Source organism: Anoplophora glabripennis, unplaced genomic scaffold (genome assembly GCF_000390285.2).
Source record: "Anoplophora glabripennis isolate ALB-LARVAE unplaced genomic scaffold, Agla_2.0 scaffold695, whole genome shotgun sequence".
NCBI classification, from domain to species: domain Eukaryota; kingdom Metazoa; phylum Arthropoda; class Insecta; order Coleoptera; family Cerambycidae; genus Anoplophora; species Anoplophora glabripennis.
In genome coordinates, this window is record NW_019416777.1 from 47827 (window position 1) to 60774 (window position 12948).

A 12948-nucleotide genomic window follows, 5' to 3' on the forward strand; every position below is an offset into this window, starting at 1 on the left:
ATCTCCTGGAATCGACAAACACGATACCTGGGCGTGACGATGGACCAGCGTCTCACGTGGAAACCGCACATCGTGGAGACGGTGGCGCGAGCGAAGACCACCAGGGCTAGGCTCTATCCCTTACTCAAAGGTGGAAACACCCTCAGTTTAAGGAATAAGCGAACGCTTATCAAGGTGGTACTTCAACCGCAGCTAACCTACGCCTCCACGGCGTGGGGTCACGCGGCAAAAAGCCACTTAAAGTCATTACAGGCTGTGGAAAACATAGCCCTCCGCACGGCCACCGACGCGCCCTGGTACGTAAGAAACACTGACATATTACGAGACTTACAATACACAAACGCTACACAGACAATAAGACAAAACGCGGAGAAACGATTTGACGTAGCCGCTAGACATGACAATCCCCTCCTCAGGCAAGCCGTTGACTACGTACCCGACGTGACCGACAAACACAAAAGACCTAGACACCAACTTTTTGACCCTGGGTGACCACCCCAACGACATCCCCCCCCCCTGACCGCTAACCTTTTCTGTTTCAGAGACCGCCAGGATTAAGAAACGAAGACATCGACACACACATACACCCACATACACACCCCCCCCCATACCCTCCTTACCTCACCCTTACCGCGCTAGCCTAAGGGCCACCTTAGCAAAGCGCATTCCAGGCTGCATAGCCGCACTACCCTACCCAACCATAAACATGACACCATCCCCGGGGTTTACACAGACTAGTCGGCGAAGCAAGAAGAGCGCCAGAAGAAAGGGCCTTAGCTGGCAGGGCCAGGGGGGGCAGGACAAAAAGAAGTCCCACAAAGCGCCTACACCGGTCGCATTTGCGGTCGGGGTAGACGACGAATGGGGCCCACCTACGAAGGCTGTCCAGGCCTACACGAGATGAGGCAGGATAAAAAGGGATAATGCCCCTCGATCCAAATCATTGAGGCCAATTTCTAGCCATGGAATAATGGCGCGGTCCCAAGAAAATTTATCGGTCCTCGCTCGATTTCTAACACTAATCTAACTAATCTTGTTTTATATTTCATAGTTTTCAATAACAAAGTATCTACTTATTTTGTTAATAATGTTACTAAATAAATATTAACTTTTTAAGTGGCATTTCATGATTTTTCTAAAATCAATGAAAACCCATTATTTGCGTACAATTTTGTGTACAATATACAGGGTGTGCTTTTTAAATATCCCTATATCTTGAAAACCAAATGAGATAAAAATGGTTCTGTATTGGATACAAATAACTTATTCGATTCTAAATAATATTTCTCTTTGGTATAGAAGGCAGAGCAAACCAATAAAGTTTTTTCATTACAGTAGGTAACTCAGAAAAGTGGTCCATGGAAGCACTATTGTTGTGTGCAACTTTTAAAACATAATTATAAAAAAATCACTGATTTCTGAAATATTTGAATTTGAAAAGTTTTTTTAAGAGACCTGTTTATTTGTTTTACTGCGGCATCTTTGAAAATACTCAGATGGCATGACATAATGTCGTGTTATATGATCTGAAGTGTCTAATAATTGAGGATTTTGGGGCGATTCGCCAACCTGGGCTCGTCGCGAAGACGTCGAAGCAGAGCTTCGAGCCCCACGTTGAGCGCCATGTCGTGAACTATGATTGGAAGTATTAGTTTCCTCGACCTGCGTCCGCGGTGGAGACACCAGAAGTTCAAATGGATCGTCACTTTGGACGCCAGGTCGCGCTATATTCTCAATCATCGGTGAAATTGGTGTTTCGCCGCCTTCCCAATTCAACTGTCTCAGGCATATCCGTAGGTACAAGACGACTTCTAGGAATATACTGAGTGTCCTGAAACTCGCTCGAAGGGTGGAATACGACAATAACATTCCTATTATTTGATAAGCTTATATTCAGTTATTAAATGTTTGAAATTATTTATCTTTGTGGAAAACACTATTTTAAGAATACGGCGCCCTTAAATCGAAAAATTAGTAATAAATGGATAAGAATGGTGCATGTCAGTGGCCACCTAGGTATCCAGACCTCACCGTAATGGACTTCTTTATCTCGGGCTATATAAAAAGTCTTGTACAGTGTTCCACCTGCTACTTGCAATGATATAAAGGAAAGGATTAGAGATGCACTTGCCACAATCACCCCAGATATTTTAAGGAATGTGAGAATATCATTGGAAGATAGAATGCTGTATTCAAGAGATTGGTTATCAATTCGATCATCAATTAAAATTTTTCTTTGTTTCTTCTAAAAGTAAAATTTCCTTTAATAAAAATATTTTTCATATTGTTCCTAATTAATTTAATTCAGTTATGTACAACAAACATATTGATACAAAATTAACATAATTATTCTGCTTATAAAATAATATTTTTTATTAGAAAACTTTCTTGAATATTGTCGTGATTACGTTTTACCAATTCAATAATGACCTCGATAGACACTTTGAAAGAGTTTTTAATTTCCTAATTTCCAAAGTAAAAATGTACTGGGTGTCGCATTTAAAATAACCAAATTATTGCTGTTTAAAGTTGAGAGAAGATTCAGCAGTTTTTTAAACACCCTGTACAATACTAAGTGAAGACAAATATAATAATTTATAACATCAAGGATCTAAAATACACTCTCCAAAGCTGCTTCCTTAAACTAATTTTTTTATTGCTAATATTAAATTTCTACGCTAAGCCTGCATTATCACTAAAATTGAAATACCTCACAACGAAGTTCTTCATGAATTACCTAATTCACGAATTTATTGGTAACAGTGTGGTTTTACTGGTTTTACACTGCTACATACTTTGTTAAGTTTTTTGACGCATGAATCAGTTCTACCAACGAATAAAAGCAAATGAATTTCAAAAATGTCACTTTCTCACTCATAATTGTAGTGATACAAGAGCGGTACCATTTTGACACATATTATATAAATATTAGTTTTTGTAAGTAACAAATCAGTAAAAACAATACAAAACTAGTACGACGCCACACAATTATTTACATATTCCAATAACATAACCTCATTACTGATCTGATGCTGGAAATCTGTTGGGTTGGTACTGAACTTCACGAAGAAATTGACAAAAATTAGAATATGCTCTAATTCGTCAAGAACTTGATGAATAAATTCATGAATTTATTTGACAGCAGATTTGGTGCATTACACTTGTCTAATTTCTTGATGAAGCGACTACATGAATTAATTCATCAATAAATTGTCAATGTAATTAATAATGCTAATCAGCGTTTTAACCCAAAATTAAATGTCACGCTCAGTCCCGCTTTTTCCGCCCGTTATTAAATAGATATTTCCTGATTACGTCCCCCTTTTTTTTTAGACATCGATTTTATTGACCACAATTTGTTTCCCAGATATCCTGACCTTTTTTTGCCCGAAAAAAAATCTGGCAAAGCTGATGCCAATACTGAATTTATTCTATTTGGCTGTTCGACACTATGTATTTTCTACTGTTCTTAATTTTATTAAATTTTCGAATTTTATTTCTAGGATTCAAATGACCTTTACATCGTTTGCTTTTTCTTGCATCAAATTAATTTTTTAAATGATATATTCACTGCGTCAGAAGGATTCCAATTATTCATAATATTAAAACAAAGTTTAACAAGTGATACTTTTATTGTCTATTATAATATGAAAACAAAAACAGTATAAATCGAAGTAGATTTATATAAACTAATTTCATGGAATTTATTTACTTTAATGAAAGTCACACTCACACAACTCTTCCACATAAAAAAGGTACACTTTTGGATAACTTACACTGTATGCGACTTTTATTATTGTAAACAATTACCATTCCTTATATGTCCTTAAAAACAGAACAGTAAATCACAAGAAATAACAATTTTAGATCTTATAATTACTTAAAAAATAATGTCATTCAAAAAAGTCCTTATACTAACTGCAGATATATAGGTAGGTACACTATAGTCGACTAATAATTTCAGCCAGATTTGAAAAATCTGACGAGAATAAAGGATTAAAAAACTTTATGACTACGTTTTAACAAACTATAAGCTTTATTTGGAAGTGTTTATATGTATATATCAATTACAGCGTACGATAAGATTTCCCGCAATAATTTTGTTGCCTTGCATGTATTTTGATTATTTAGACTCCTAACTGGAAGAGATATATATTTTTTGTAATTTAAACCAGGTCATTTCTTTCAACACTTCTAAATAAAACTATCATAAACATTTTAACAATAGAAATAACTATTTATAGTCAGTTTGACTAATGCGGATCACTAATATAAGTATAATTCTATCAAATCTTATATTATTGCACATTACTACTAATTTTGAGCATTGATTAAAATGTAGCTAAATATTCTTCTAGTATAATAGTAACTAACCTCATGCAAAAAGACTATTTCGTTGTAATAGGAATTGTATAATATTGCAGTGACACAATGTGTGCGTTTACTACTACAACAACAAAAAAAATCACAATTAATGTTAAGCATGAAAGCGAGGCTAATTCTTTTGCTAAACATAAAACAATCACAAGTTCTATTCTAAAATGGAAGACGAAGCAAATTTTGTTGTCTCGAATAAAATACTCAAGCTAGTCAAGTATTTAATTATTTAAGTATGTTACGTTACATATTCTAAATTAAAAAATGATTACTAAAATTGCCTGTAAAAAAATCAATATTATTTGATAACTATATTGTCTAAAAGGACTGGAGCCATTTTCGCTTCAAAAATATGACATATAACCAAAAGCAACTTCATTAACAGAAATTCTGGTTACTTTATATTTATTTTTTTAATTATTTACAAAAGTACAAAACCTTTATACCAATTTCTTTCTTTATGGAATTAATAAATATGATATTTTTTATTTGAGCAATTAAACAGTAACGTTGTTATTCTACACTACGAAAAATATAAGTATGACATGTATTTTTGGAAAAAAATTGAAGATATCTATATATTTGGAAATGATTTTAACATCAATATCTTCCAGTATAGTGGGAAATATGTATACATAGTAAAATATCATGCACCTAAATAAGTATACTAGTTTTTTTCATTATTTCTGTGATACAGACATGCTAATATTTTAGAAGTAGGTATCCTCACAAATTGCTTGTTTTTTTTATACATGTCACCAGATTTGCATTATCACTAATTGTAGTTATGTGTCAGTGTTTAGTTTTAGGATTTAAATTTCTCATTATAATAAAAATATATTTTTTGACAATAGAACATGTATGTATTTAAAAATACACGAAGTTGTTTATGTGTTTTGCAAAGAAACGGGGTATAACTTCACGAGTTAAAAAATGAAATCAGACAAAATATATTAGTTTTAATATTTTTGTGTGTTTGCATTTTTAACATGTAATGTTACGTTCCTCCGAAATTAAACATAAATGTAAAACTATTGCATATATAAAGTTTAATGTTTATTTGTCAAAAATTTTTATATATTTTTCATTATCCGATAAATTATTACTTTACTTCCTTGATGTTAGTTTTCACTAGAAGGTTTTCAGTTAAAAGCGTGAGTTTATAAAATTACCGAAAAAAATATTTCAAATTAAGTATTTCAATGAATTAATTTAATTAAACTTTATTTGGTATATGTAATAACCAACCGATTTGTTTAAAAAATTAGTAAAAGCAATAATTGTTAACTACTTGAACAAGTTATTGGTTTATTGGAAGAATTAACATGAAAAATATAAAATGTTAACATCATGATTTAATAAAATTAATTTTTGGTAAGTTCAATTCTTAAAACCTTTCATTATTATGAATTAGGTCAATATTATCGATAATCTTCAATTTTTTTAAATGCGACATGTTAGCGATGAAATACAAATGTATAAAATATAACAGTATGCCATTCATATGATAATTTATACATTAAATCAATACTTTACTCACTACCTTCTAAAATTTTTTGAAACAAAAATGTTCCTCCAAATGATCTCAAGCAGTCTGCTTCTTAAAATATTCAAATCGCTATGATAAAACCTTTTAGGTGACTATAATCTAGTGATAATAAACTGATCTTGCATATATAAACAAATTTTAAAAACATAAATAATTTATGTCAACAAACAAAATATATTAATCTGTAATATATTAATTTAAATAATAACTATATATATCTATACATCCTATTATAGACATTTGATATGTGCAGATAAAAACTTACAATTATGTCAAATTTTACTTCCCTCTCAATCAGGAATTTTCCACCTAAAACTGCAAGACTGGTGCATAGTAACAAGTATTTTCAATAAATTTTAAATTATAATCTCCACATACTGATTTGGTGCAAAATTCTGTCTGGCTTTATCTGCCTCAGGTCTGGGCATTCCTTCGGCCATTAGCCTGGCGTCTATCGCTGGCATAGGTGCTATTTGGGGTAGAGCTACACATTCTGGTGGTATCTGAAAATAATCGTTACTTTCAAATAAATCCTAGTTGCACGTGTTAATCGAATGTAAGTCTGGACTATATTAATAACAATGAAAGAAATTAATTTATATTTTGAAATAAAAATTTTCTTGGAAAGTTTTGTGACCAAGACTTATTTCAGCTTTTCAAATGCACTGGAAATAACCTGATGAGGTAGGTACATTTGATTTTTATTAATATTTGAAAAACAACTGTATATCACTATAAATATTATTTTATATTTTAACTTGTTTTTTTAAAAACCTTAAAAAAATATGTACAAAAAAATAGCCGCACTAATATGATGAGATTGATGAGCTCTTTTATTTTTAGCCACAGATAACGGCAAAATTTAATTCTTCTGTTGTTTGCGATTTTTTATTGTGATCATTGTGATCAATTATAGATAAGTAAATAGCATCAGTAAAAATATTGAAGATTAAAATCAATTATAATTAGTATAAAATGGTTTTTAAATCAAAATCACTTTATATGGCAATAATCTTGATAAAATCTCAACACATTAAAATATATTATCTGTATCCTAAATAATTTTATCAATTAACTATATAAACAAAAGCTTTCTCATTTTATCTCTGTTTTAATCAAAATTATTATTTATTAAAAAAATAGATTTAATAAATATTTTCAATGTAGTAAGCTAATAAAAAAATATTACTTGCCTACTTATTACTTTTCAACATTAGGAACTACTTGGTAATTCCCTACACTATTTGTAAAAAAATACAGTATGCACCTCCTATTTTTTTCTTATCGAATTCAAATTATCAAGACAAAAAATACAGGCTGTTACAGATTCACTTCTCACTACAGGGATCTCGGAAACGGTAAGAGGTACGAAGTAGCTTAAATGGGGGCAAAGTTGTATAATCAAGGGACCAACATTATGCCTCTAAAAAATCAAGGCTAACATGATTAGTTTTCGAAATATTCGCAAAAACCCGAAATTTTGAAAATCCGTTTTGTTTCATTTCTGGCTTGTTTGGGTGATATTGAAAAAGAAGAACACTTTCTCATGGCAAATTTTTGCCCTCTATCAAATGGCATAATCAATTTTTATATGTAACATTTCGTCTCTCCAGGACAGTCATCAACTTCATTTTCTTAAATACGACCCTGGAAATTTTATTACATTTTTTGTAAGCCTTCATGGCCCCCAATACTGTATGCCTCAGCCCGAACCAGATTCAGACATTTTGTTTCGAAAAATTAATCTTCATGTATTCGTTCCAAATTTGTAACAGCCTGTATACACTATGTTTTATAAGCACATTCTTTAATTTAACTGGCCAATTTATACCAAAAATCTTTAATCAATCAAGGGTCTAAATAAAGCCTCTGGTTTTTGCAGTACAGGGTGTTGAAGACATATACACATAATAAGTTTTTAAAAAATATACTTATGCAATTCATTATTTAATGATCTAATTTGGAATTTGAAATATTCTGTTTGTTCGTTTGGTTACTAATGTATATGAAAAATATCACAGGGTATTCTATTAAAAAAGAACTGCTTTGTAGTAACAAAAATTTTTCTCTTTCTTTAGTACTACATTTCTTCTTAAATATGAAATTAAAAGAGACGAGGGAGAATATATCTGGTAGGTACATAATTTTCAAACATCCTAAGAGATAATATATTATATAAATGTTATATTCATTCACATCCTCTTGTGTGTATACTCTGCATATTAATACTTTTTTATCTAAAATATCCCAGTGAAATATAGTAGCGGCTAGCCAGGTGACGCAAGTGACGCACCGCTTCACCTAAAATTTCCGTTTGAAAATTATTTTTAATTTTATATAAATTTTATAATTTAGGTATAATTCTATATTGAAAATGTATTGTCTTTGTTTTATACGCAGAAATAAACAGAATAGTTATGCGGCGACTGCCTGCTAAAAAAAACATTGCCTTCATTGAGCATGAACATCACCCTCGTACAATATAACGTATAGCATAAGCAAGTAACGCGGATCAAAATCAGTCTGTATTTTGCTTCACTCTGTAGCGTTGTATTCTTCGGTTATCATGACAACGAGGCGGCCAACACGTGAGTAAACTACGGCATGGGGGAACGAGTGACGGGGAAATTGAAGCAGCATCGCCATCGCCAATCGCTTGCCTTTACTTTAAACAGTTTATACCAGGGGTCGGCAAACCGCGGCTCGTGAGCCGCATGCGGCTCTTTTAAGGGACAATTGCGGCTCTTCAAGTTCCCCTAAAAATTAAATGATAAAGCGGACAGACACGCAGTACATGAGTACACAGAAAGACGCGTATAGACTTCTGTATCCAATTCAAATTTGAAATAAAATGTAAGAACAGAAATAAAAATTCGTGGCTTTTTGAAATTCATGAAATTGATATTTTTATTGTAGATGGCTCTTCAGGCTTAAAAGATCGCCAACCCCTGGTTTATACGATACGTCGCCCAGTGCACGATTACAACGGTTCTTTGTTAATATTTGTTTTGTATCAATAATTGTAGAAATGTTTCCTATGTATGATCCAGTTTGTATTGCATTGGAAAAGCCATTATACAGAGGAAAAATGAAAAGGATTTTTCAAATTGCGAGAGACCCTGTGCCTTCTCTCGATGTTGAAGAATGGGGGAAGTCAAAAGACAAAGTGTACGTTCGGAAGTTTCGGAATGAATGGTATTCGGAGTATGTGGTTGTGTGGAGGTGTTTATTTAAAAAAACTTTTCTGTATCCCGTGTTTAATTGTTTTTCTATTTTTTATAAAATCCAAACGAAAATCCTTATCGTGAACCTCAGTTCTTCGGTAATATTGCAAATTAAACTAAAAATTTCCAGATTCATTTAAAGCCATTTGACTTTGAAAATTTTCTTTTCTTTTTATTCAATCAATGAATATGCTTCACCTATTCTGAATGTTACAAGCCACCACTGGTGAAATATCTTACTTATTTTTATACTAACCATTTGCTGTTGAGGCTGCTGTGGTGGCAAGGCTCCAGGTGGGGGCATGGTAGGGTAATAATTTGTTGGAGAAACTGGAGGGCTCGGATATGGCCAATAAAATATGGGTGGTGGCAAGAACTGTCTTGGAGGACCAATTGGAGCGGCAGCTAACTGTACTGGAGCATAACCAGAGAAGTTTGGTCCAGGGTGGAACGGTGGTGTTGGTAAGATATTACCGCCTACAGGAAATAAAATTAAAAATATTATTTGATTGAATATTGAATAGTAACAGCAAATTATCATCAATATTGTAAATATATATATCTATATACCATTACTTTCCAAATATGTAAGCTAGAAGCATAATGCAATAAATTTTCTTAAATACATTTGATTAAACTATATTAATCCAATGAAGTTTATAAAGTGTTGCCCAATGCTATTTCTATTTGGTTGTTTAATGTTGTAAATAACAGTGTCCAGATGATGTTAGTAATGGTCTTTGTAATTGATAAAGAAAATTATTTCTTTATTCTTTAAAAATCAGAGTAACCAAATCTTAGATCTTGAAAAGGACTACTTTTTATTTTCTGCAAAACTAATATTTCTTTATGGTGATTCATATTTATTATCTGAATTGGACATTAACATTCCATTGTTTATAACGCTGCAACTTAAAAAAAATTAAAATTTAGTGAAGTCAGAAAAAAACCTGTATAAAAGAAAATTATTTTCTATATACAGGGTGTCCAGAAAGGTCATGTCAAAAATTAAGGGGTATACAGGGGAGGTCAAAATAGATGTAGTTCTTCATACAAAATTTTATCCTATCGGGCTTCATTGTGGAGTTATTCACCTTCAAAGAAAGAAGTTTGGAAAACAAATTCCAATGATAACTTCTAAGTCGTTACCATGACAACAATGAAATTTGGGCAATTAAAGTAACTCATGGTAATGTTCATTTTCAAGTTTAAAATGATATTCAATATGCCTGGATTATACAGGAGCAGACGAAATTATTCATTTAAATTTATACATCTTTTACAGCATTGCCAAATTTGACATTTTTCTTTCATAGTTCGATTCATATTGAATATCAGTCTATATGTGGAAATGAACATTATTATGAGTTACTTTAAATCCCCAAATTTCATTATTGTCATGGTAACGAGTTAAGTGATATTTGGAATTAGTTTTTCAAACTGCTTTCTTTGAAGGCGAATAACTCCACAATGAAGCTCGATAGGAAAAAATTTTATATGAAGTACTACATCTATTTTGACCTCCTCTATATACCCCTTAATTTTTGACATGACCTCTCCGGACACCCTGTATATGTGCAACTCTTTTTGAGACCTCAGGGGCGACTATGCCTAGTTTTTGTATTTTGTAAATTTAGTTTTTTGCTAGAAATCGTCCCCTAAAAATCTGTAATCGATCAAAGTATAACCACTTTAATTTGCACGAGTTGTCACTGATTCATAAGTGTTGTCTTATTTGTTGCATGAATCATTGTACTTCTGTACACAAAGTTATTAGAAATATTTTTCGTTGATTAAAAAGAAGTAATTAACAATAAACAAATTATCAGATACAAAATATTCTAAGAAATGAAAATAAAACACTTTAAAAAAGGATGTATATTTGTATACAATGTTATCAATAACTCTTTAGATATAAAAGGCGATATCTATGATTTACATTATTTATGTGATGCAATGGATCTATACTATATTTTTCTTTTGATGTGAAGTAATATATAAATATTACTTAATATATAAATACTTCTTCAGGTTTATGCAAGGTACTACGATTTCATGTAATAATGATAAGAATATATATCACTTACTTCTTTGTAGCACTAAAATAAATACGAAACAAGACGTTTAAAAATCTAGGTGGCATTTTTTAAAATTTACTCGCATTTGCATTATTATTTGTTATACTACACGAATGTAGGTATTTGAAAAACATGTTAAAATCTTAAGTTAATCATTGGTGTATAAATTTCTTTTTAACTGATTAAGTTCTTACGTTCTCTTATGTGGAAGTTTACGCATAGTGACAAATATACAAAATGCAAAAAGCATCATTAGTGGGTAAGTGAAATGTTTAGTGTGTATGTGTTTTGAAAATAGTTATTTATGAAATACCTAATATGTGATGGGAGTATAATTTGAACAACTTGTAAGAAAAAAAATTGTTTAATTTGTTTTTCATAATTAATTATTTTAAAATAATAAAAATATAGATATTCGTTTTCAAGAAAATGTCTAGGTCTACTTTTAACACCATTGATAAAAATATTATAATTCATAATCCATAAAATATAAAATTTTAGCAATGTCCTTTGAAAATAAATTAATGTAATGAATTTTAAACCTTAAAAAGGAAATTTTTATACATAATTTTCATGTCTCTTAGATTTGCTCTCAGTTTATTTCATTTTATGATTGAAAATTATTTATAATACATATCTTCTTTTTCCGATTAGTTACATATTCATTAAAAAGTTATAAATTCTTAATTGTTAATTGTTGCCGATTTTCTATTTTCTAGTATATCAATTGAAGGTATTTCAATAACTTAGCTTTATACATACAAATTTCGCTGAACGTTTCAGGTGTTGCTTATCTTTACAGGAATTTGAAGATACTCGACAAATGCAAGTTACATTGAATATCATTAAATAAAAATATATCGTTAAAAGAAATTAAAATTTCTGAAAATGGACGGACAATATAAGGAGTGTTTAATGAATACATCATATGATATATTCGATATTCTGAGAAGTATGTTATTCTAAGGCAAAATAAGTATAAATAGACTCACCACAGTGTAGCACAGTTTTACCTTTCCACCATATGGCGGCAGCAGACACCACGAACGACTCCAATCCCGGGAATAACCAATTATACTAGCCCATATGGTTTTACATTGCTCACTTTTATTATTAATTTGATCAAAGAACATATAAACGTTTAACTTTAACAATGTAAATTTTTTTGTAGGTGACAGATTGGAACTGGCAGCGACAGAATAACACATTGGATTACACAAGAAACTGGAACAGGAGTATAGTATAGTGTGTTAAAATGTGCTAGCAATAATATACTCGACGCTCAAATTGAAAGAAATGTACTTACAATTAGAACAAAAATAAAAAAGATTTGGGTTTATTTGTACAAAAAAATATATATAAAAAGAAACATGCAAAACAGTATTTATTTAAACTGTTTTGCTGAGTTGTAGTTTTTTCTTATCTTTGGTGAATATTAAGGCACTATTTTCTTTTATTCCTTTGTTTTCCTGTTCCATTTTCCCAAATAATTATAAACAAAAAATGTTTATAATTTGTAACAAAGCTATTTGAATTACTTTCAATTGCGTTGCAAACTTTTACTTGCAGTTACTATTTTATTTCATATCTTTATGTTTGTCTACGGAAAAAAAATGTTTTATGGCGCGAAGACTAATATATAAGCGACAAATTTTTGTCATTATCTGTGAAAGATTTGACAAATTGTATAAACAATAAAGCAAATTAAGTATTGTTTTAT

The 12948-nt window shown here is 31.0% G+C and overlaps 1 protein-coding gene and 1 long non-coding RNA gene across 3 annotated transcripts in view; one reads left to right on the forward strand and one right to left on the reverse strand.

Annotated features, from left to right (window-relative positions):
- Positions 1-3613: 3613 nt before the first annotated feature.
- The window catches only part of LOC108913484 (RNA-binding protein fusilli), a 150659-nt gene continuing 141324 nt past the window's right edge, over positions 3614-12948 (reverse strand). Inside the window, exons 11-12 of the mRNA XM_018719038.2 lie at positions 9407-9627; positions 3614-6429 (exon numbers count right to left, since the gene is read on the reverse strand). Of these exons, the coding sequence (XP_018574554.1) occupies positions 6283-6429; positions 9407-9627 (368 nt within the window). The 3' untranslated portion in view covers positions 3614-6282. The remainder of the gene's footprint in view (positions 6430-9406; positions 9628-12948) is intronic.
- On the forward strand, positions 11043-12567 carry LOC108913486. 2 transcript variants are annotated; one of them, XR_001964629.2, is made up of 3 exons: positions 11043-11192; positions 11248-11487; positions 12400-12567. It is a non-coding gene; the product is annotated as an uncharacterized LOC108913486 (long non-coding RNA). The 2 variants fall into 2 exon arrangements; XR_001964628.1 differs by lacking the exon at positions 11043-11192 and having other exon boundaries at positions 11199-11487.